The sequence below is a fragment of the Coffea arabica genome, chromosome 4e (genome assembly GCF_036785885.1).
Source record: "Coffea arabica cultivar ET-39 chromosome 4e, Coffea Arabica ET-39 HiFi, whole genome shotgun sequence".
Classification (NCBI taxonomy): domain Eukaryota; kingdom Viridiplantae; phylum Streptophyta; class Magnoliopsida; order Gentianales; family Rubiaceae; genus Coffea; species Coffea arabica.
Window position 1 is genome coordinate 5566594 of NC_092317.1, and position 25919 is coordinate 5592512.

The 25919-nt window shown below is 35.1% G+C and overlaps 3 protein-coding genes and 1 pseudogene across 4 annotated transcripts; 1 reads left to right on the forward strand and 3 right to left on the reverse strand.

Annotated features, from left to right (window-relative positions):
- Positions 1-751: 751 nt before the first annotated feature.
- On the reverse strand, positions 752-2652 carry LOC113741490 (zinc finger protein CONSTANS-LIKE 16). The gene is made up of 2 exons (XM_027269022.2): positions 1325-2652; positions 752-1144 (listed from the first exon to the last, which is right to left on the reverse strand). The coding sequence occupies exons 1-2, from the start codon at positions 2375-2377 to the stop codon at positions 899-901; spliced, it is 1299 nt and encodes a 432-aa protein (XP_027124823.2). The 5' UTR covers positions 2378-2652; the 3' UTR covers positions 752-898.
- A 2804-nt stretch (positions 2653-5456) lies between these two features.
- LOC113742498 (lysM domain-containing GPI-anchored protein 1-like) lies at positions 5457-7418 on the reverse strand (annotated as a pseudogene).
- A 583-nt stretch (positions 7419-8001) lies between these two features.
- On the forward strand, positions 8002-12727 carry LOC113741593 (carbon catabolite repressor protein 4 homolog 5). 2 transcript variants are annotated; one of them, XM_027269155.2, is made up of 14 exons: positions 8002-8351; positions 8453-8616; positions 8921-8986; positions 9066-9118; positions 9538-9619; positions 9785-9831; positions 10009-10090; positions 10512-10604; positions 10725-10757; positions 10895-10989; positions 11511-11637; positions 11830-11915; positions 12010-12143; positions 12331-12727. In XM_027269155.2, exons 1-13 carry the CDS (start codon positions 8030-8032, stop codon positions 12092-12094), a joined length of 1335 nt encoding a protein of 444 aa, XP_027124956.1. In that variant the 5' UTR covers positions 8002-8029; the 3' UTR covers positions 12095-12143; positions 12331-12727. The 2 variants fall into 2 exon arrangements, with proteins under 2 accessions (XP_027124956.1, XP_027124955.2); XM_027269154.2 differs by having other exon boundaries at positions 12059-12143.
- Positions 12728-14234: 1507 nt separating this feature from the next.
- On the reverse strand, positions 14235-16626 carry LOC113741159 (uncharacterized). Its single transcript, XM_027268637.2, has 2 exons — positions 16164-16626; positions 14235-15923 (listed from the first exon to the last, which is right to left on the reverse strand). Exon 2 carries the CDS (start codon positions 15697-15699, stop codon positions 14467-14469), a length of 1233 nt encoding a protein of 410 aa, XP_027124438.1. The 5' UTR covers positions 15700-15923; positions 16164-16626; the 3' UTR covers positions 14235-14466.
- Between the last annotated feature and the right edge of the window lie 9293 nt (positions 16627-25919).

Sequence of the window (25919 nt, forward strand, 5' to 3'; positions counted from 1 at the left end):
CTTGATGATTGGACTAGGCTACCAGCCAACGCTGCGGCGCCAAGAACCGACTAGTATAAAACAGCATTTGGCTCTAAGTCGAACCTTTTGGCTTTTTCAAGGTCGACGGCGAGAGAACATGCGCACTGGGGCCAATTTGTTCGGCAATGCAGCGCGGTTTCCGTAAGGAGAATGGAGGCTGATGAAGAGTTAAAAGGAACGCAGCGATTTGTCGCTCTCAAGTTGTATATTCTACACACTTTCTATTTCCGGAATATCCAACTCCAATACTTTCCAGCTATGTACCTATATTTGTTCGATCCCTCTTGAGTTGAGTTTAGGAGAACAAGAATCTGCAATGGTTTTCATCTTTAGATTTGAGCCCAAATTTGTCCACAAGAATAAAAAATCAATAGTTGAGCTTCCAACACTAGGGTTCTTCTTTCTCCTCGAATATTTTCTATTTTTTCTTCCAATCTAGGGCTTTATCTTCTACAAATCTACGACTTTATCTTCTACACTTTACATTAGTAATGGGACTTTCCACACTCCCACTGCTTGTCCTTAAGCATTTTTTTTTTTTTTTTGCATAGACTCATTCATGAGTCATGACAGTATATTTAAGGGGGAAAAAAACTATGTTGCTTCTCCTAATGGACAGTTCAAAATTTTGATGAAAACCCCAAGCTCAAACATCAGAAGTTTTATAGGTTTCAACTTTTTATATGCTACAAAATCTGCAACAAGATTCACAAATGGCAGAAAAAAAAAATCCCATAGAACTTAGTATTTTAATAATTTATTCGACGCTTAGTCAAAACGACTTGCAATGATTAATCCAAAGTTGCAAGAAAAGCTATAGCAACTTGGCTGTCTGGTGCATAGTTATAACTGATCAGCTAGCCCTAAGTTTACATCATTACTTCTTCATTAGGTAAGGAAACGATGGCCCTGCAAAAGATGTTCTCTTCACAAACCGGCCTTTCATCCTGGGTCTCTTTTCTGCGTTTAGCTTCCTAACTTCATAACGAATCTTCTTGGAGAACAATCTCGTCCTTCTTTTCTCCCTATACCTTGTTACTCTTGCTTCTCTTTCTTCATCGCGGCTGCTCACCCTCCCTCCTCCAGCTCCATTTGGATGATGAAGTTCATTCAGGCTCATACCCTAGAAGATTTCAGAAAAAAAAATATGAAAATTCAATCCTCAAAGAGTATGATTGATGAACTAAGCTGCGAAGAGAGAGAGAGAGAGAGAGAGAGAATTGTTCCACTACATCAACCTAATTATTAGTATTTAACATGAATAAATATTTTTGTCTTCGTTGGGTAAAGTAGATTCAATTACCATGAAATCAGGCCAGCAGTCACCAAGGTTGAACTCAGGTTTCGTTCCATCAGCCCATGGAGAACCTTGGCTGGCCCAAGCAGTGATAACTTCCTCATAGTTAAGCTTCAAATGCATCATCCTCCTTTCTTCTTCCTTACTTTTAATATCCTTATCTGGCATATCTTTTGTCACCTTCAACTCCTCTTCTTCTTCAATCACTGGAGACGAGGAATCAAAATCCCAATTCAATGATTCCCTAGCCATGTCCAAAGCTGGATCAAGATGACAAGCTATCACTGCTTGTACTTCTTGATCATCTTCATCCTCAACCTTCACTACTTCATCTTCAAAAGAAACATCTACAACATCATCCTCTTCTTTACACACCATCATCCCGGGGTCTTCCATATCGCAAGAATCCTCATCCAATCCTGTACCTAACAAGCTTTCAACATCAGCAGCAAACTCAGCAAGTTCAGCATCAGAAGCAATCAACTCAGGAATGTCCAAATCCTGATCATCATTTAACAAAACATTTAGTTCATTAGAAGTCAGAATCTCATCATGAGTTCCTTTATCAGCTTGTATGTTCTGCACTTCATCACTCAGTTCAGAGCACAATTCAGCAGCAAAAGGATCGAATACCGGGACTCGACAAAAAAGATGCTGCTCTTCACTCTCATCGGGAGAAGTTTCATCACCACTAATCTCCGGTACTAAAGGAAGAGGATTCGCCTTCGCCATCTTTTCCTCATCTTTAGGCTGATGAACCAGTGAAGCCTTGTTATTTCGCGGGGTTCTGGCCTTACGCGTGAATCCTTGGTGCCAGGTTGGCAGAGAATTCTCATCACCTTTGGTCTCGATAGGCATAAAAGATGATGTTGCAAGTCGAATCCTTTCATGACGACTTGCCAACTGATTGGCTGAATGAACTGATGTATCACAAGCTTGGCAAAGAAAAGCATCATCGGCAGCACAAAACCATCTTGCCCTTTTCTTCAAACAACTGTCACAAGCCCTTGCCGTTTTGCCTCCAAGAACATTTGCGGTTTTTCCTTCCGTAATCATCATGGATTACGGCAGGAGGGATGCCAAGAATAGTTGAAGATTCCCGGAAGAGGCTGTTGCACGCAAATTTAAGTCAAGAATATTAGATAATTCAATACAAGTCTTTTGTATTGAGCTGAAAACTGGTAATGTAGTTGTTGAACTCTGACTAAAAGGCTGATAGTAAGATACTGAACTAAAAAGATTGCAACATCAAAGATTGTCTGTTGAAGTATTAGTTTACAGTATTTATGCGGAGGAAAGTACAATGGCTATAAGGGGAGAGTGATTTACCCAAGGGGCTTTTAGTCATACTAAATAATGCTCACAGCCTTTGAAACTTGAGAGCCCCATGAACTCTGGATGTTTTCTACAGACTACAGTAAAGGATTAAGGTCAATTTGGAGTTTGGACCCCATGAATTAGTCTTATCTGGCTGTTCATTGGCTAAAGTTCAGAAGTCCATCCTGCATTCTGCTTTCCTATTGGCTGTCTATCAATATTTGGGGATTCCTAGTGGGCCTATAGGATTGTGGGGCACATTTACCGTTAGACACAGCTTCTATTATTTCTTCGGAGTTCTAAGAGGCATGGATGTATACGACTTGTGAGCTAGACCTTCTTGGTCTTTTGCATTTGTGGCTGAATTATTCCTCTCAGTCATTGAAAACCTCTTCCTGTGGTCCTTCTTGCGATGTTACTCTCAACTATAATTTCTTATCTCTCCTCCTCTCATTTTCATACTTTATGCAGTGTTAGAGAGAATGATTGCGAACTTTGTTAAGCCATTTTAGATTTTATTTCCTATTCTGTTGCTTTATACTGTAACTTGTGAGAATCAAGAAGTAGGGCTCAAAAGACACTTTAGGCTTACAGTCCCGTTTGTAAATGTACAAAGCAGAGCTAAATGTACAACTATAGAAATAAGATATTGGACTGTTCAACCAAGCTATATGTATCCCATTTTGCTTGGGACATTAATATTTGGCCGGCTTCTTTATCACATGTAATCATTCGATTGAACTTGTATTCTTGTTTGAACAATTGAAATATTGTCGAGAATCAAAGCAGGACAAATATGAAATATAGCTGAAAGTGTAGGAGAAAATTCTAGCTAGTCTATGTCCTCCAATATTACAAATAATAACTTGAGAGCCATGCAGATCTTGAGATGGTTTTAGCGGGTCTGCTCCACTCGATGCAATAGCAGAGGTCTGTTTCATGAAAAGATGGCCTCAAATTCATGGTGAAAAAACTCGACGGGGAGGATTCACAAACGTAACTAGGCAATCAAGTACCACAACGTATTTCTGCAATCTTGACAATGAGACGATCATTGATTTGACAATTTTGTGTACCTCAACAACAATCAAAACCACAAAACCCGGAAAGGACAGAGGGATAATATAGCTACAAGTACAACCACATTTTTGCCTTCAAGAAAAAAAAAAACGAGTCAGGCTTTAATGACAAGAAAGATGTAGCCTTAAAAAGAAAAGGAAAGAAAAAAAAGAAGAAAAAAGTGCTGTTGAAATTAGTGGTTTTCCCCTCTCTATTATGTTTTGTGGTTTCCCTTCTCTTACCGTACCCAGATAATCATACTTGGGAGTTCTGAAGGAAAGAGTCAAGGATATGTTTACTTCAATGGGGAATCTCAATGCAATGTCCTAATCAAAAGATGAAGATGGACTACAAAAATCTAAAACAATCGGTAACCAAGTATATTAGGAGTCAACAATTTTTTTGTTCACATTTGTAACTAATTCCTCAATTGAAAAAAAAAAAAGAATCTATTTATGTGGTTAGGTTAGAAATCTTTTTCGATCGTAATTTATCAACGCATGTCAATTTAACGTATCATGTATGGCATCTTCAAGTTAGAGTCATATCCAGGTTACCCTCTAGTTGTATTGATATATGGGATGATTTGTCCAAATAGCCGAAAATGATTGAATGGGTAGAGACGTTGATTTGCATGGTACTTTCGGCAAAGCACAACAGGGTTAGAGGGTGGCAAGAACTTGAGACATTCCAGATAATGTTAGTCCAAAATAAAAACTCTTGTTATCTAATGCAGAATCTGCCTATCTCCATCTTCCGGACTTGAACAAGGAATTTATTTAGGTTTTGATGGTGGTTGCCTGGTCAGAAAGAAACCTCAATCAGTGTCATCAGGCTCACACAGTGAAGGCCCCCCATTGTGGTCATGCTTTTGATCGGATCACTAAATCATCATCCTCTTGAAAGCCAAAACAAATATTTGACAGATTCCGAAATCAGGCAAGTAGAAGCTAATCACGTTCAACTCGGAAGTCAATGTTCATCAGCTAACTCTAACAATTTTTTTTTTTTTATTTAAAGAGTTCCCTCATGTACACATGGCCCCTTTGTACTTCCGTTTCCACTCGCTAATTTGTGTTCATTCAGAAGGGAAATTATAAAGAGGGGAAGCCAAAACCAAATCAACTCTTTTCAGTTGTCACAGGGGATTAATTGTACACTAAATGTAAAGTCTAAACAGCTTTAAGTATTCTGGGATTTTTTTCCTTTTTTGGGTAACGATTCTTGTAGCTTGGTGGTTAAATTTTGTATTTTTGTATTATGAATATATATAAAAAATAATAATAATTAATATTTCCGACACTGATAATGTGTATGCTGTACACTAGCGGATTTGAATATATGATACATCATCTCAATTTAAATTTCAATTTCAATTTGATAGTATATACACTGTTAGTTAATATAAGAAATATTAATCCGAAAAAGATAAAGCAACAAAGTTTGTATTTGTAACCATTCTAACCTACAGAACATCGTCACATATATAGTACATGAGATTGAAATTTTGCTTCACAATAATACGTCAGAATGTACTGCAATTTATTCATAATAACCAATCAATTTAAATCAAAATATGACCACAATTTGTATAAACATGCAAACACGTGCAGTGTGCATGTGTATGTATATTCGGTTGAACAAATGACCTCAAAATCATGAAAAAAAAAAAGAGGAAAGAAAATAGAGGTTATAATGTTGAGTACTGACAAATAATTAGTGAGTCTAAATCAGAACTGAGTGTACAAATTAATAGTGAGAACTAAATGTAGAAGAGTAACAGGAAGATGATTACAATCACCAAAAGCGGTGAGTAAAACCATGCAGCTTCTCTTATCAATTTCCTATTTGCACCGCTTCTATAGGCAACCTCCCTACTTGCAGGATTATTAGTTGCAATACTTCCGATTGGCCCATTAAATGCAGAATACGGTGATTGTGAGGGGGCCGAAGCTGGACATAATGTCGAGTACAGTTGTTTTCACCCGAATTACCTGTGCATTGAACTTGGGTTGAGTTCAGTAGACTGCAAGAATGAAACAAGTTAAAACGGAGTTATATAACTTCGTTGATTTGATTTGTGGGGGCAAAAAATTTCTCGAGTAAAGGATGGTAGGAAGAATTAAGGCAAGATGTTTATTTTGTGGCCAGAATGTCCACGATAGACGCATTTCGTTATATTGCAACCACTGGGCGTTTGTATTTGCTCTGCATCGCCGATAGAAATATTGGATCCTTTGCAAAGTACATGCGGGCAAGATGCCATCAAACCTGACTCTGAGCAATGCAACCTGATCATCAAAGTCTCCATCTATAAGGTTGCACATGGCTTTTGCACTATCCAAATGGCCCATTTGATGAAGCATTTAGTAAAGATTTGTAGCTTGAAGAATTGTTTTTCATCTGTTTTGATGCCGATCGAGAAGGTCTTGATTTAGTAGTTACGACAAAGATAACAGAAATTAGATATTTTAAATTCAGATTCTCCTTCCTTTTCCCCATATCTTAAATCCCCTTACTAAAAGGGGAAAAAAACGAAAGAATTTTTCTTTCTGGGTTCAAACCCTTCCATTTACGTATACTTCTTCTTAACAGTCATTTAAAAGCATGCAACATCCAAAAATAGGTGCGAATGATGAAGAAATAAAGACAAGTACAGTTTAAAGGACGTATTGATGATTGATATAGTATCTCACTTGAGATTGGTACGTAGGTCCACATTCACACTTGATGCAGTTGTTGGCAGTCAATGCTTGGGCACAATTAGGCTTTCATTGTACCAATTGAGATTTGCTGATGAACAGGCGGCTGCATTATTCCCACAATAGAAGAGTGATTTATCAAATATCTATTCAAAATAAATAAATAATCATGGTTGACTTTGGAATATCGACAACAATCCCCACGGGATTAATTTGTTGCCATCATTTCCAAAGGATCTCCAAGCACTCAACTAGTGTCCAAATCTAATTATCGACTAAGTATCTTCCTAGATTTCTGAATTCTTCAATGCTGAATTTCAATACCAAAAAAAAAAAAATCAATACATTTCTATTGTTCAATATTTAGTAATTCGCACAACCTCTCTTCCAAACAAGGATCATTAAATTTAAATAGGAGGGGAAAAAAATCGTAAGCAGGACTGACCAGGTAAAGGAATAGCAAGAATGTCACCAGGATCAATTTGAGGCTGTCTTCAAATCACTAGCGGTCGTGCCATACATTTCTGCAATACTACTCAAATTCCCCCCTACCTGAACCACATAGGACATGTAAACCGCAGCTGCACCATAATTACTGTTGTTGAAACAAGCACAAGGCGGTGGAACCACAAGGCTCTCTCCCGTGCTTAAAGGGTGAGTTGCATTGATACTATTAACAGATCCGCACTAACCAGACCTCCATAGCTTTCTGATATTGAAGCCACAGAATCAGCAGGCTGGACGGGGTAAAGGGTCGACAATGATCGGCGAATGCCGTTGATGCATGGACAAGACATTAATGGAAGCTTGAGAACTGAACCTCTCGGAAAGATAATTTGGTTCCACGAAGATGGGTTTGGTATGTCATGATCCACTGAGTTCCAGGCTAAGATATCAGAAATGTTGATTTGGAACTTGCAGGATACCTCGGAGAGCTTGGAATCGGAAGGCAGGCGGTAGGAGAGGTAGGAAGTGCATGAATCTGAAGAACTACAGGGTTCGATCACTGATTTTGAATGCATTGGTGGGAGAAAATTAAGGAGCAATAATAGGAAAACCAAATGTTGTTCGTGATGTCTCATTTTTTTTATAAAAAAAAAAAAAAAAAACTTTTGCTTGCTAATTAGGTAGCACTACTGGGCACTAGCAATTTTGTCTACGAGTGATCAACAGTGCATAACGAGTGACCTTTGTATACGTTGATGTGTTTCTTGCTCCATTTTACTATTATTAAATTGATTTCTTAAGGTTATCCTATCATCTTAATCGAGTGTAAGAGAAGAAGTAATTCGTATTTTTTTCAAATTTCGCATTTCTTACTTCTCAATCTTGAAAGCATCCAAAAAAAAATTAAGGAACGGAGGAAAGTGGGCATTTTCAAATTTCAGAAATTATTAATGTGCACTAAGGACTAAGAACCAATCATTGACCATTGAAGTTTCCATTTAAAATGTATTGGGGTAAAAGTGTTCCATGTTTAAAACATTTTGATGGGGGTATGACAGAAATTTTAAAACGTTCAAGGGTGTTAATGTAATTTCGCAGTTTGGATTCTTGACAGTTCTATTTATAAATAAATTCGCCCCACCCGCCGCCAAAATTCAAAATCTAGCGGCAGCATATACTAACAGATATGCTACGAGGTTGCGACTGCCGAATTCCGACGGCGGAGCAATCGCCTCCGCCTAAGTCTGCCAAACGCAAAGCCTCTCAATTGAATCATCATTATCACCATACCTCGAGAAAGGAAAAGTTAATCGCACCAAAAACCGGAACTGAATCAGAGACTGAAACCCTAACCCTAACCCGATGTTCGACTGTCTCTACCGCCACTTTCACTTCTCATCAGATTTATCGGAAGCAAAAACACCGTAGGAAAAGAAAAAGAAAATTGCCAATTACTGGAGACTATCGCCAGTGGACTTACTCCACTCGTGATTTCTCATATTGCAAAGGTATCACTTGATTCATGTACTTATACGATGTTTTTTCAAATGGAATTTTTTTTGAAGTTCTATTGTGTTAGAATGTTAATTAATTTCTTTGTTTTTGGCAGATAGGGTAGTCTTTGTATCATATAATATCTTAGGTGTGGAAAATGCAGCAAAGCATCCGGATTTGTACAATAATATCTCACCAAAATATTTGGATTGGGATTATAGGAAGCGGATTTTGCACAAGGAAATTAAGAATTACAAGCCAGGAGTTATTTGTTTTCAGGCAATTTCTTATTCTCTTCGAGCTTCAATGGTATCAGTTCGTATTATGGTGATGAGAAACAGGACAAGTGAACTACGTTTATAGTCAAATAAGCAGAAAAGCTAAATTAGTTATTCTACCTTAAGATTGGAGCATTACTTGCTTTGGCATCTTGTATGATCAAGGATAATGTAGTTCGACTTTGGAACTTTTAATATTTTTTTTACAGTCTCAAAGGAAAGTAAGACTTTGGCGGATTTTCAAGTTTGATAGAGATTAATTTAGCAGGTTGAGGGAGTCTTACAGCTCAAACCTATGAGTGCAGGAGGTTGATAGATTTGATGATTTGGATGATCTTCTTAAAAGAGATGGTTTTAGGGGAGTATACAAGGTACAGTAGAATTATGTTATAGCAAATTGTTTAATTCTTGATGATTAAGTTTCAGAATGTGACTACTGTTCTTCTAAAGGCGCGAACTGGTGAAGCTTCAGATGGCTGTGCTATATTTTGGAATACTGAACTGTAAGATCTGTGTTCTCTTTGCCTGAATTGCTACTTTATTTTCCCTGTTTATTACGACGGACTAATTCTGTCCTGTTGCATTTCCTTTCAACACCTCTTTCCTGCTTGCTTGTAGTTTACTTGAACTTACATTAATGAATGATCCAGCTTGTAGACTCGGAGATATGTTTGAATCTGATAATCCTGTAACATCTTATTGGTGCAACTGCTTTTAAATAGATTACAGAATGCACAAATAGGCCCTTTCTGTGCCTCAGGGGAAGGGGGTGGGGTGAGCAGGAGTTAAGTTAGTCATTAGGATCCGAATTTTTATCCTGTTTTCTCTTTTTCTTTAAATTGCACTGTTATCAAATGCCTGCATTGAGGACTGATATTTATGCTTTAAAACATCTGACAAAGAGAAATATATTTTGTCACAGGTTTACCCTATTGCATGAAGAAAGCATAGAGTTCCAGACTTTTGGACTTCGCAATAATGTTTCGCAGCTTTGTATTTTCAGAGTAAGCTCAATAAAGTGATTCATAAAAAATTTTAACTTCATACTAGACATGTAAGTTCTTGGATAGATTTTTGGTGTAAAACAGTAGTATGCTTCGGGTGATCAATTGTTTCTCTTCATGTTTCTGAACCTTACTTTGATGATCTGAATTACTGTATTTACCCAGATGAACCAAAGCCAGCTGCTTATGGACATGAATTCTCAAGCACCAAAGTAGGTGTAGATGTGCTCCATTCCTGTATTTAGTGCAATACCACACAGATAAATTATGGTTGCTGGGATCTTTCTAGGGTCTACCCTTTTTACTGGGTTGAAGTTTTGACTTTTGTTATATTGTGGTCTACAGTTTCTTCAAATAATTAATGTTTGAATATTGTCTTTTGCATTTAGATATTCATCCTCCAGAACCTTTCTTGTTGGCAACGTACATGTACTATTCAACCCAAGCCGTGGAGACATCAAACTAGGCCAGGTACCTTCTTCTTTTTCCCTGCACCCATGTCTTCCAATTTACTCTAATTCTTCTGGAGATTGTATCTAACTAAGATGAGCAGATGTATTATTTACAGTGTGGCTATTCATTTAGATGTATGCTGAACTGTCTCTTCTTGTCTTGCTTCATCTCTTCATATCTGATTTTTCATTTGGGTACTTCGGATACTGTAAAACTTCTTTGCTTTTTCTGATTGTCGTGAGTGGGGCCTCTTTCTTCCAGTTAACTACAGAAAGCAGTTCTTCTACATCTGGGATTTGTTTATACTACTGATGGTGCCCTTTGATATATGCTTATGTACTGAGGATAATGATGCAAATTTGTGTGTTTTTTGGCTGTACACTTAAAATCTCCACTATTTCAATATATCTATCAGAATATGACCTGCAGATTTTTTCAGATGCGACTTTTTCTTGAAAAGGCTCATAAACTATCACAAGAATGGGGTGGCATACCAGTTGTGATTGCTGGGGACCTCAATAGTATGCCACAGGTACTTACCAAAAAATATATATATTTGTTTCTCAGATTCTTTCTAAACTTCCAATTTATGTTTCAAGTTATATGTTACCTTTGCAGCTTATTAGATGTTTTCCACTGTTTTTCTTCTCAGAGTGCTATGTATCAGTTTCTGACTTCATCTGAGGTGAGCTTTGACTCCCCCACTTATCGTCCTACAATTTTCAGGCAGTGCTATTAGCTCCTTCATTTACTTGTTTTTGTCTTTTTAACAGTTGTAATCATTGTAATTTTTTTCCTTTACATTAATTCAAATTGTTATAGTTGGATGTCCAACAGCATGATCGAAAACAAATATCTGGCCAGATTTGTCCACTAGAGGACCCAGGCTTTCACTGTAGGAGTAGCCATGCTGCGAGGTATGCTTGGAGCTTTCTGTTTATTATTGCTTTGGCACTAGAAAACATTCATGCACATGGAAATTGGACAGAGTCCCTTTTTAGTTGGCTTCTCCATTAAGGCCAGCTGATTCTGATGTGTATTTGTCATCACGAGTGGTGCAGAGCTATCCGCATTCACTAGAAAGAGGGTGAAAGGCCTAAAGGGCTCCAAATGATGGAATGCTTGTGAAGAGGTCATTATATTTGCTAATTTAAGGTTGGCATAAATGTACTGAATGAATCAAACTTGAAAGAAACTTATGCCTAATTTAGTAAATTTTCTGAATCCAAGCAAGGCCCAACTTAGCTGAGGGTGCTCGTGAGCACAAAATATGTCACCTAATCTGTTATTGTGCATTTCAGCTTGGACACCAGGCCCTGCAACTATACCACTTTAATTTAGATTTGAGTTTTTGCATGATTGAAATAATTTTTTTCTTTTTCCTTAATATTGAGCAACTGTAGATTTTATTTAACTAATAGTGAAATTTGGCATGCAGTTTTTATTCATCAAAAAAGCCATTAATGCATAGATGGAGTCAAGATGAACTTAGGCTGGCCGCTGGATCTGCAGTTAGTCACGTGAGGCACCCATTGAAATTATGCAGTGCTTATGTAGGAGTTCCTGTAAGATTTTAATCCTTTCTTCTAACTTTCATGCATGAAGCACTAGAGCTCTTCAATTTCCAGACGAATAGCATAACCACGATTCAGCTTATTAAAGATGTAACTTTATTAGAAAATTGCCACCTTATTGTGTTACATGAGATGTCCGAGAAATTCTTCTCTTGTAATACTTCTTTGTCTGAATTTATGCAGGGAAGCACTAGAAGCAGGAATAACATCGGAGAACCCTTGGCAACATCATACCACTCCAAATTCATGGGAACTGTTGATTATATATGGTACTCTTATTTCCTGTGAAAGGACATTATTGTTTGCTTTCTGGACATTTTACTTTCCTTCTCCTCCTCCCCCCGTTCGGCATCTTTTCCGAAGCATTTTTTGCAGTGTAAAATATGTTGTCAGACGACATGAGCTGATGCAGGCATACAGGCGAGCTTCTTCCTGTCAAAGTTCTTGAAACATTGCCCATCAACAGATTGAAGGAAACAGGTGGACTCCCAAGCAAGGTATCTTTAATTTTACCTGCAGGCTATTTTTGGACTTGACAAAACATGTTGTGGCTTGTTCTGCACTAGAAGCTTAATCATCAATGCATGTCGGTCTATCTTCTCTGGTAAACCTACACACATTCATCAACCCAAGGTTGACAGAATTGCAGTTTTCTGTCGCATTAAGCATAATTCCATTTTGCAGAGATGGGGAAGTGATCATCTAGTTCTGGCATGCGAACTTGCTTTTGCTGATCATGGAACTGAGGAATGACTTCCCACATCCTGTGCTATCTTTTCGAGCATGTTGTTACTTCTGCTGCAGAGATTATGCAGAACGAGACGTTTGATAATTGTCTCTGCAGTCATACACAGAAACATCCTCACCTTACATCAGGATGCGCAGACAGCAGAAGTTGCGGCGGTATCTTGCTGGAAGAACAATGTGTAGGGTGTAGCTTAAATTGTAACATTATGACTGCAACTACTTGATTTAAAAGTCATAGGATTAGCCAGGCGTAGTTTTTTTAATCTTTATCCAAAAGAAAATGGATATTCATCATCTATTAAGCAAGCGATACGTTACTTTCTTGAGGGAAAAAGGTGCAGTTGTGTTGAATGATACATTTTTTATATCGAAAGGATGATACATATCTCTGTCAAATTAAACAGGTGCTAAACTAAAGGGCTCATGCCCAGATTTTGTAATGCGATTGAAACGTGGCTGCAAGGAATTAAATGTCTTCTTGACTACCAATTCGTAGTTGTTTTCCACGCGACAGAGTATCCGATAAAAACAATAATAGAATATCACGACGACAAAAGTGATCGTTTCCACAAAAATTGCGCCCCAAATTCAAAAGTTTTTTTTGTCGGTCGTCGCCGTTGTTGGCTTCAGCTTTGACTTTTCAAAGTCCACCTTTGCAAGTTTTTCGGAAAATGTCGGTCCAAGCGGTTGGCATTAAGGTTCAAATTGACGGCTTAATTTTTCTCAATCGCCTCACCAGAACAAAGTTTTTTTTTTTTTTGATAAAAGGGAAATCTTTGCATATTTGAAACTTCCAATTTCTGTGCTCAAATACCATCTCATGGAACCTCGGTAGACAGTAATTCAGTATCAAGCAGAGAAAAGCATTTTAAGTTTTAACACGCACCCAGAAAAAAAAAAGTGATAAAAGCTTTGATTGCGTGGTAAAGTAAAAATACTAAATTCTAAAGAAAATGCTCGGATTCAAGTCTATCTTATATTGCCGACTCTTTTCCATGCTAAACTTTGGACTAAATGTTAGGGTTGTGGTGGCTTTTTAAAAAATAATTCAAGGACTTCGATAAGTGGTTATTGTTTTAGATAATGTGTAATTTTAAATTTTTTAAAATGTATTTATCTCTTCATTGAATTCATAATATAGTGAAAAAGTGATTAAAGTGTATGTTTTATTTTTTTTTAAAACTCACACAATTATTCTGAAAGCACCAAATTTAAACGATTGCTAAAACAACTCTTAACACCAAAAGCTCTACATTTAAATCTATAAGTTATATTCACTAAATAGTTCAAAAGTACCTTTATTATCTAAAGTATCTCACTCTTAAACAGCTTCTTAATCTCATAAAGTATTTGCAATGTGGTAGTATGAATTTTAAAAAAAAATTTAAAAAAAGGTCTATAGGAACAAAATTAAAAAAGTATATGCTTCAAAGGCTAGTAAAAATTTCTCGATTCTGACAAATTGGACAGACTGATGAAATGCAAAAAGATGACATTTGCTTTTGCTTTTACCTTGCAATAAAAAATTGCAAGCTCTGAAGACATCCCCTGACAAATTTTGCTAATGCTGATTAGCTGAGGAGTGAGGAGTAAAAAAAATTGTCAAAAATTGTGGCCCAAGAAACTTCTCTCTTCCCCAAAGTCAACTTAATTACGATGGCTCCTGTCATCTAACTTTTCTAGAGCTTGTGGGACAAAAGCATCAGTTAGGAAAAGGCCAGAATAGAACACATGAGAAAGAAAAAAGTTTTAAAGGCATGCACAAAGAATTAGCTGCGTTCCACATCCTCCACCAAGAATCAAACCACCACAATGTGAAAAGGTGCACAAATTGGGACTCACAGAAATGCAACTCTTACTAAGTTTCTTCTACTTTCTCATTTCTTCATAACATACTTCACTTCTAAAAGCCATGAAGAAAGCTGGCTACATTAACAGTGCACAAGCACTGGGGAGACTTCAAGAAAAATCTGGGATGGCTCCATGACCATAGAGATCCATCCAAGAACAGCCCCCATTCCTCATTTACATTTTTTTGTGATTATTTACCGGAAATACTTGGACAACTCAATCCTAATTACAGAATTGGTCATCATTGAACAGGTCCTTATTTAACCAAGCAATCTCCTCTTCATCGAGTTCTGGTTGACCCATAGAAATGTCTTGACTGAGACAATCAAACGGTTCATCTGAACGATTACTATATGTCAAATTCTCCTCAAAGCCTAACTCTTTCAAATCATTGTCATATCGCAAATTTTCCTCAAAATTGAGATGTGCACTTATTGAAGGTGGCACCGGTGAATCAGCCGGGGATGTTGAGGTCTCCAGGCCCACTGCATTATTGCCATTGAATAATTGATCCTTAGTGTTCAGAATAGAATCTTTGTTAACTGATTGATTATTCGAGAAAGGTTGCCATCCTTCCATTTCCTTTATTGCATGGCTAAAATCAGATGGTTCGTTGATGCTGCTAACCACAGGCTGCTCTCTCGATGCATCCTCCACTAATATTGAAATGGCTTGCTTTCCCATATTACTACAATATAACAATCCATCATCAGGCCTGGGATTGAAATCCTGACAAACCAATGGCAAGATCAATCCATTTTCCGTAGATCCCGAGAGAAGTGGCTCAACATCCTCCGTTCTATTAAGTTTTGCTCCACCACCTGCCTGGAGAGACTCCTTTGCCATGGGAGCTGATGTAGATATCTCAAGAACAGATGATGGAGATGGATGTGAACACAGAGCATTAGTCTCCTCTGATGCAGAGCCACAAGCCACAGAGCCCTCAACAGCTGAGGCTCCAGAAGAACTCAAATTTGCCTTCCTGTCAGCCATGATCCTATCAAACTCGAGCTTCTTTGCCTGATAAACTCTAGCAGCATCTTCTTCATTATCATAAGTACCAAGCCACACTCTTTTACCTCTAATAGGGTCTCTGATTTCTGCGGCATACTTTCCCCATTTCCTTTTCCTTACACCTTTGTACATTGATGATGATTTCTGCGATTTCTTGCTAAATTCACCAATGTTGCAAGAAATCCTGTATGCATTTGCAAAATGCTCTTTAGGAGCTTGAACGCATGGACTCCCTGGAGGAAGATCACGATTGATAACAATCTCCTTCCGCTTGTTACGCCGGTCCTTGAACTGATCATCACTATTGCTATCAGAATCAGTAGCATCAGGATCAGTATAAGTGATCCTAATTCTCTTAACAGACTTCAAAATCTCCTCCATGTTTCTAACTTTCTGATCTTTATTTTCTTGTTTATCCATCATATCAACTAGATTTAACATTCACCACTGAACAATGGCATATCACAGAAGAGAATCTATCAGGCAAAGCCGCAGACGATAAACCCTGCCAAAACCCCGACTGAAGAGAACTGATCAAAAAAGATTTCCGATTTCTGAATATCTTGAATGATCTTTGTTACTAGTCCCAAGAAACACAAAAAATTGAAAAGCAGCAACAGGCCTTTATATGAAAAGCCCCATAGTATGCCATTCCAGAACAAGTCCTGCATTCATTTAAAACAAACAACAAAAAACCCCTTAAACCCTCAAACCGCTACATATCAATTTCTTTTGTATTTTTAGAAGAAGAATTTAAAACCCACAAAAACAAACGCAAGAAAGAAAAAAAAAATTAAGTCTTTTATCAACCTTTCCAGAGTTGCAAGTGCACAACAAACATGCAGGATTGTATAAATAAATGATGATCCTCGTATAAGTACAAAATAGTGGGAAAAAGGCCATACCTTTCTGGTCTTAAACGCATGGAAGATGAGGGAATGACTTGTTTTTGGCTCTGAGAGAGACAAATTCTTGGGCAAAAGGCAGAGAATGCCAATGAGGGAAATGGAAGCCAGAGGTGCTTCGACACTCCAGACAAATGAATGCAACCCGAAATCCCAGTGCCAAACAACATATAATCAAAGAATCCCCTCTGGCCTTCTTTCACTTTTTTCCCTCCCAAACAGCGTTTTTCCCGAGAGAGTGATAAAGAGAAGCACAAGAAACTAACGTATAAGTCGCTTGTTTTGAAGTTCAATGGAGAGCCCAAATAAGTAAGAAAACTTGATTTTAGCAGATTTTCTTGTTCAAGATATATGTGGGGCAGTTTGTGTCGCAAAGAAAGTTTAAGGGGAAAAAAAAAAGAAAGAATTTGCAATAAAAGCTTTTTAATTTGCAAAATTTCATTATTTACCCGCCATCTCTTCATTTTGTTGTGCTCTTAGTTTTAATTCTAATCTTGGCTGCCAAGTTTTTAAGTATTTTCCTTTCCTTCTTTTGTTTGTTATTAAAGTTTTTTCCTTTCCTTCTTTTGTTGTTATTAGGCTTTGGTAATTGGTATTTGTAACCAGTACTGATTTCGCTGTCTATTATCACGCTGTCTATGTTCTCAACCTTTCTCCAAAAGTTGGAGATTTGGCACTTTGATTACTTCCCTTATATACCCCGCGTGCTATCATAAGGGGGACCATCATAATATTTATTATTAACACCCGATCCAATCTCTAGCATTGGGCCTAAGCAGCTGCTTGCTTTGGTCTTAAGGAGGCTTTAGTTTAGAGTAGCTGGTTGATTTTAAGGGGCAAAAGGAAAAAAAAAAAAAAAATTTTGGAACAATGGATTGGACTTTGGAGCTCGTGGCGTGCGATAAGGGTAGTTTCGTCCTTTTATCACATAAATATATCGGTCATATTGAAAATCAATAGGTTTATTTGGATAGAAGATTATTGAATAAAACTTTTAGAATAATACAGTAGAAGTTTTTGTGACGCGAGATACAAAAGAAAAGGTGTTTTAAAAAAATAAATTAAAAAACATATTTATGATGCAATAAAAAAAAATTCACCATCCAAAGATACCTGATGTCTTCGAGTTGATTCATGCATGGCTCACAACCAAAATAAGGTTTTTTTTTATTTTCTTTTTTGGAATAATTATAGTAGTTAATTGAATCTGCTCACAACCAAAAATATGTTGCCCTTATAGGCATTTTCATTTATCTAAACGGGAAAAAAAAATATTGAGTACGAAATGAATTGAAGTGGAAATTAGCATTTTGAAGTCGTTCTTCGCAACTTCATTAAAAATTGGACGACATTTTTTGACTTTCCACGCTTGTTTTCACCAACATAAAATATTCTACCAGGAACTTTTGTAACATCAAAAAATAACCCCATTCAATCAGAGACAGTCTATTGTAACCCACTGAAAATTATGTAAAGCTGTGGCTTGCATCACATGATTATTCATCCCAACAAACGCCACCTTATCTCTACGTGCATTGTCATTTTGTTGCAAAACTACACGTGTTTCCCTGAATTTCCCAACAAAAAAAAAAAAAAAGCTAAAATGACTGTCTTGCGAATGTAAAACTCAAAAAGCAAGCTTTCACTTATAGGTATTAGTTCGATACATTTGCATGATGGGCACAATCTTCGTACAATCCAATGGAAATCGGAATTTCTTTCATCTTATATTCCGACCTTTTTTTTTGGTAAATTCCACTTTGTACCTTTTAACTATACCCGAATTCTCACTTTAATCCATAAACTTTAATATATGATACTTTAATTCCTACATTATAAAATTTGTCATATTTTAGTCTCTAAAGTAGAGTACTTGTCCATTGTAGCCCTTAAAGTACAAAATTTGCTTCAATTTAGTTCTTAAGTATACCCACTAAGCCATAAAATTTCTCTCACTTCCTTAATGATGTTATTTAAGTGAAACAAACTTTAAATTTAAGGACTAAAGTGTTCATTTTTAAAGTTTAGGAACTAAAGTAAGATTTTGGATATGGTTGAAGGATGCAAAATGAAATTAACCCTTTTTTAATCGAAAGTTATTCTTAAACAATATTTGATTAGTACATAAGCTTGCATAACCACCTTTGAACAATTTTCTTCCGATGTTGACCTGAAATCAATTTGCAAACAATCAATGCTGCATGCATTGCTTCATAAACCCAATTATTTCCTCTTATAATTAGAGAACAAAAGATGAAAACCTAATTTTAAAAAAAAAGGACTTTAATTGATTAAAAATTTCCATATAAGAATATTTAACGTAAATACATTACTTTTTATACATTACTTTATTAGTGTTTGACAGTTTATATATATATATTTATATATATTCATGTTTGTAGACACTATATATTTTGTCGTTAGTCTTAGTATGATATAGGGTTTGTTCTCATTTAATCATTTTGGGGAAAAGGATTGAGTCGGACAATAAGGTTTTCTTAGTGTTTGACAGCTTATATATTCGTGTTTCTAGAAGTTATATATATTTTGTCATTAGTCTTAGTATGATAGAGGGATTGTTCTTGTTTAATCATTTCGAGGGAAAAGATTGAGTTGGACAATAAGGTTTTATTAGTGTTTGATAACTTGTAATTGTAGACGTTATATGTTTCGTCGTTAGTCTAAGTGTGATAGAGGGCTTGTTCTCATTTAATCATTCCAAGGGAAGGATTAAGTTGGATGATAAGGTTTTATTAGTGTTTGACAACTTGTATATACGTGTTTCTAAATGTTATATATATTTTGTCGTTAGTCTTTGTATGATGTTGTTCTCATTTAATCATTTCAAGGAGAAGGATTGAGTCGGAATATAAGATTTTATTAGTGTGTGACAGCTTGTGTATTCGTGTTTCTAGACATTATATATATTTTGTCATTAGTCTTAGTATGCTAGGGGGTTTATTCTTATCTAATCATTCCGAAGGAAGGACTAAGTTCGACGACAAGGTTTTATTATTGTTTTACACCTTATATATTCATGTTTGTAGATGTTATATGTTGCGTCGTTAGTCTTAGTGTGATAGAGGGCTTGTTCTCATATAATCATTCTAGGGGGAAGAATTGAGTTGGACGATAAGAGTGATGTTTGTAAAATAGAAAATTGATTGAAAAATGTATTAATAATGCAAACAAATCAATATGTGTAAATAACGTGCAAATAATGTGTAATCCAAATAAACTACTGTTTTATGAGTGTTTGACAGCTTGTATATTCGTGTTTGTAGATGTTATATTTTTTTTTCTTTAGTCTTAGGCTCTATTTGATAAATCAATTCAGCACTTAAATTTACTGAATTCAAATTTTAACATGCTCAAATTTGTTTGATAAGCAAAAATTGAATATCTAAATTAATTAAATGGCACTTTATTTTTTAGATAAAATTTACTCCCAAAAATAAGTGATGATCTATTCAGTTATCACTTAATGTAATATACATTCAAATGTATCAGATTTAGTATTTAACAATTCAATAAATTAATGGATTCAAACTCTAGATTTTAGATCTCAAATTTCAATTTTCAAATTTCAGCTTTATCAAATACATTCTTAGTATGATAGAGGGCTTGTTCTCATTTAATCATTCCGGGTGAAAAGATCGAATTGGATGGTAAGATTTTATTAGTGTTTGACAGCTTGTACATTCGTATTTGTAGACGTGACATATTTTGTCGTTAGTCTCAGTATGACACGAGGCTTGTTCTCATTTAATCAGTCCAGTGGGTAAGGGTTGGATTGGATTGGATTGGATGGTAAAGTATGAGATTTTGAATTCAAAACTTCCTACTTATCAAAAGAATAAAAAAAAATCATTCCAACTAATTCAAATCATGATTTTGGATAATTTGTGTGTGTGTGTGTATAAGGTAAATTATTTATAATCTCCTGTGATTTTACATAATTTCAACTTTAATTGACTTAGAATTTTCTCCATAATCACTTTTCATAATCAGTTTTTGCAAAATATACAACAAACTAGAACCCAGGAGTAATAGCTCTAAGTTCGACTTGGTTTCAAGAATGAAATATTGTGGGAGCATTTCAGTTAACACTGAAAAGGGCTTGTTTGGCAAGTAGAATTATTCTATCAACTATATTGAAGTGAACGATGTAATTATATCTTTTCAATTGACAAGTCTGTCGACTAAGATCATTTGTAGCATGCAAAAACCTAATCTACCAAGTATGAACCAAATTTTAATTTGAGAAACATATCAACGTTTTTCTCCCAGTGGGGAGCGCGAGAATATGCTAGTTCTCCCAAAGCACGATCGCTTCAGTAGTGGATAACTGTTATCCGATGATAAATAAAGTTGCACTCAAGTATTGTTAATCTTTTGTTAGGGATAAATGCTCTTAAAAACCCTTTTCCATTGAATGATGAAACAAGTTTGCGGCTGAACTGCATTTGCACAATTTCCTTCTACTTTTTGGAACTGTTCATAATGAAGATTAATGTTTTGAGATATATTACGATATCATTCACAAACAAAAACATACAGTATTTCTTTTTCAACATATATTGCCTTATTGGCATGTCTCCATTGTTTTCCAGGAAAAGTCTAGTCATTGCATTTATAAATGCATCATCATTGGTAGATTTTGTAAACCTTCAAGGAAATGTCATTGTTCGCAAAATTTCATATTTGGCGGAAGTTTGACTGTTTAACTTAACTATATTCACCTTTTACTTTCAGTATAACGAACTTTGACCAAATGTTAAGGATCAACTCTACTTTGCACTTCCAATCTTACTTTTCTATTTTACACTTTAAATTTCAATTTTAAACACTTTACATTCTAAACTCCTAATTTTGGATGCTTTGTATTCTAAATTGTGAACTTCGTCTCATTTAAACCCAATCAATAATAACGCTAATAAGTTAATGGCATAAAGAACCATACAAATAATTGATAATGTGCTAAAAGTGATCAAAAGAAACTAATACGAAAAAATGATCATGTACGATGAGGGATAAAATTGTCAAAATTGTCTCTCACATTTCTCAAAATAAATATTTTCATCCCTCATATTCCATAAAATAAAAATTTCATCCCTCATTAATCATGTATATGAATATTTTTTCTTATTTTTGAAAATTCATATATATATATATATCTATATGTCTATTTAATTTCACCTAACAATACAAATAGCAAATAATATGTTTTTATTTGATTTCACTTAAACAAGTTAATTGTAGCTATATGTGAAATCAAATAGATATATATATATATGGGTTTAACAAAAAAGCTATTCGTATCCATGATAAATAATGGATAAAAAAAATTCATTTTGTGAAATATGAGAGATGAAAAAATTTATTTTGTAATATATGAGAGACGAAAAAATTCATTTTATGAAATGTGAGGGACTATGTATCAGATTATGTAAAATTTGATTTGATAATTTTGCCCATAAAAATAATCACGTGCATGGCACGTAATAGATTCTTATCAAAAACTAGTCTAAAACTTGAAAGAAAATAATACATTATCATTAATTTGTCTCATACTTTATCTTGTTAAATTTGCTAACAATATTAATGATTGAAACCATACAAATCACTGATAATATGTTGAAAATGATCAAAAAGAACTAAGCAAATCGTAGCTAGAACAAAATTATACATTATCATTAATTTACACTGCTTTTATCTTGTTAATTTTGCCAACTTTGTCATTTAGTGGATTTAAATTGGACAGATTTGAGAGTTTAGCATACAAAAAAAAAATGTCTAAAATTAAGATTTTATGGTGCAAAATATCCAAATTGAGAGTTTATGGTGTAAAATGAGTAAGTTTGGAGGCGCAAAGTGGAGTTAGTCCAAATGTTAATGCTAGAAATGAGAGAAAGACTTTGCACTTTGAAAAAATAAGGAACTTCCTAATAAGAAATGTTTACAACTATACCTCTTTTGTGTACACGCATCAATCGAAACTGGCTATGAACTTACATATTTATTAATCTTATCAATAAGCCAGTATACATATTTTTGGTGCTTTCTATAACCACTTTTATGCTTCTTCAGATGTTCAATCCATGATTTAGAGTTCATTGTTACATTAGCAAGTGCATTAAGAACAACGGGGGTTCTTTAGATGGAAAAAGGCAAAGTCTAACAACGATTTATAAGCACAGAGACGAGGATCTACTTGCTATTTGAATCTTGTGCCAAGTTCTTTCTGGATATCCATAATCAAGTTTTGATTAATGCCCAAATTCTTTTGTTATATATAATTTTATCTCATTATGTATTCCTTTTATCTTTGCATCTTGATCATAGATTTTTTTTTTTAGCTAATCCAAATTTCAGTTTCTCTATTAGCTAAAAAGGTAAAATTTAGAATCTAACTGAAGTAGCTTTAAGTAATTTAAAATTTTCTCCGTAGTCACTTTCCATAATCAGTTTGCAAAATATACAAGCAGCCAGAACTGGTAGTGAGTAGCTCTAAGTTCGCCTTGCTTTCAAGAATAAGAATTTGTGGGAGTATTTCAGATAATATTGAAATGGGCTATAGTATAGCAAGAAGAATTATCCTGCCATCTATGTTGAAGTGTACGATGTAATTGATATATCTTTTCAATTGACAAGTCTGTCGACTAAGACCATTCATGTTGCCATGCATGATACACCATGACGTCTCATGCATGAGCCAAATTTTAATTTGAGAAACATATGGACGCTTTTTCCCAGCGGGGAACACGGCTAGTTCTCCCACAGCACAGTCGTCGCTTCAGTTATGGATAACTGTTATCCGATGATAAGTTGCTTTCGATTGTTCCTTTGTTGTTAAGGGATAAATGCTATCAAAAACCCTGATCCAAATTCAATGATTAAACAAGTTTTTGTCTTGAGATGCACTACGATATCATCCACAAACAAAATTATTTTTGTATTTCTTTTTCAGTAAATATTGCCTCATTGCTGTCCAGGAAAAGTCTTTTCACTGCGTCCACAAGTGCACATTGTCATTGGTAGAGCCGTAAAAGCTTACCCAATTCATAGATTTCAGGGAAATAAATGTTCTTTGCAAAATTTCATATTTACTGATAATCTTACCTTTCACTTTCTGTATAATGTTAGTGCTACAAACGAGAGAAAGACTTCCACACTTCGTAAAAAAATAAGGAACTTCCTAATTGAGAAATATGTTTACAGCTATAATATAATTCTTTTGTGTGCATGTATCTATCGAAACTGGATATGAACTTACATATTTACCAATAAGCTAGTGCACATAGGTTCATTATGTGAATTTGAGTTCATTTTTACGTGACCAAGTACATTAAGAACAAGAAGGTTCAGGCTCTCAACAAGATGGAAAAAGGCATATTTCTAACGAGGATCCATTAATCAGCTCAGCCACTCATGGATAAGGATCTAATTAATGCTTGATGATTCTTGTGCCAAGTTCTTTCTAAGTATCCACAACGAAGTGTTCATTTACGCCCAGATTCTTTTACTGCTTCTTCCGTCCCACTTTGATAGTCTTGTTTTCCTTTTTCGTCTGTCCCAAATTATAGTCCATTTTCTAATTGAAAAATGTAGTTATCTTTTAATTTCGCTAAAATACCTTATTTAACGTAGGTTGTTATTAGTATAAACTATCTTGTTTAATATAGATTGTTAACCAATCACATATAATTCATTTAGATTTTCCAAAACATATTGATATGAAAAACCAAGGTCCCGTTTGGATTGCATTTTTCGTCATTTTTCATGAAAAAATTACTGTAGCGATTTGATGTATGTGAGGAAAAAAGGTAATAAAGAAATGTGTTCACGGAAAATGATAAAATTTTTCTACGGAAAACAGCAATCCAAGCAAGGCCCAACTTTGTTATTCTTTCAAGCCAAAATGTGAAATAATGTAAAATGAGGATTGATTCTTTCTTGATCATCAATTCAAGTTTCCATAAACCATCAATTCAAGTTTCCATGAATAATTAATATAAAGTTGTACTTTATTTAATATAACGATATTTTAGGAAAATAGCAATCTAAATTTATTGTTCCAACAGAGTTAACTACTTTTTCTTAAACTATGTGAAAAAAAAAAACTAGAACTATCAAAGTTAATAACTTCAAATTGATAAATGCCTACTCAATAACTTCAAAGTTTAATTCCTCCTCTTTTTCCCAATTTTTTTTCACTTGGGGGTATCCCAACTTTTCGACCAGACTAATCCCCTAAAATTGTGCAGAATCTTATTTCAAGAATACACAATGAAATAGCACACGGTACTCGATCACGATACTTGCTAGTAACTACCTGACTACAGAACTATTCGAACTCGCGGCAGGAGGCTTCTTTTCCCATTTAAAGCTAGACAAATAAACTAAGCTACAACCTTTTAGGATAAACATAGTTACAAAACACTTGACTCCTAACCAGAATGTAATTCATCAAATCTAATTTAATGCAATTACTAATTCAAAGAGTTATAATTAGAGACAGAAAAGTTACAATCTAAGGGGTAGATTTGGACTAATTTCTTGGTGGAAAGTTGTTTCAACTTTGGTCCAGTCCATGGTACAAAAATTCGTGGCCTACGTGCAGTCAAAACAAGGGGAGTTGGTGGCGTGGTGGGGTTCATGTTTTTTTTTTTTTTTTCAGACGCGAGGGTTTCATGTTCATCATGCTGAAAAACAGTAGTCACGAAGAAACTTTATAGAAATTGCATTGCATTGCTGGAGCAACAGTTGCAGTGTTATTAGTCTGATCACAGGACCAAAGATTAGACCATTGTAGTCCCCACACCCCACTCTCCACGAATCAAGATGAACGGTCCCAATGGCTCCACGTTTGGTTTGATTTGATTTGATTTTTCCTGATTGCTTTTTGGGATTAAATTAGTAATAATAATTTGATCAGAGGCGCCAAGGATTTAATTCCACGCCGAACTAACCAGAAGTAGATCTGAAGTCTAAACTTAGTCGTTGTAAATTGTAATAGACCGAAGTTTTCATTCAAGTCTGATCACTTTTATTGCTTCCAAATGAAGGGAAATTTCCTAAATGTAGAATCTTGTGTTTTATTAAATCTTTTTTATTTTCTAATTAAATCATTGTATATGTTGACCCACTTCCAGACTTTCAGTCGTCGTGCACTGAGAGTAGGCATCAAAAGTCTTCGGGAATCATCGAGGGGGAGCTGCATCTATAGGAGCGTGAATTTCCAGTCTTCATCTATTGAACTTATAAAACTACCTATTTACACCTATAATTTACATAATTAGACCTGCATGTTGATTTGAAGAAGAAGAAGAAGAAGAGCCCTAACTATTATTATTATCATTATGAGTGACACACTCTTGGAGGCTCGAAATTCGAATCTCTGATGGAAAAATTAGGGGTGAGCATCAAAATCGAATTAGATACTATAAATTCGATAACTTTTACTCATAAGATATCTTAACCTATTTCAATTTCACAATGAATATATACTGTTTTGATTTCGAATTAAATTGAAATCAAAATTGGGTAATACCAAATTCAACAAAAAAATATACATGCATAATGCATATAATATTGTATATCATATTACATGTGATATAATATTGTATAAGGTTATATTACTATTACTGTGTATTATGTAATGTTATCTAAATGTTTATATTTAACATTATATATTTTCTTTATTTATTTATTAAATTTGAGATATGTAACTTTCAAATTTAAAAACCAAATGCC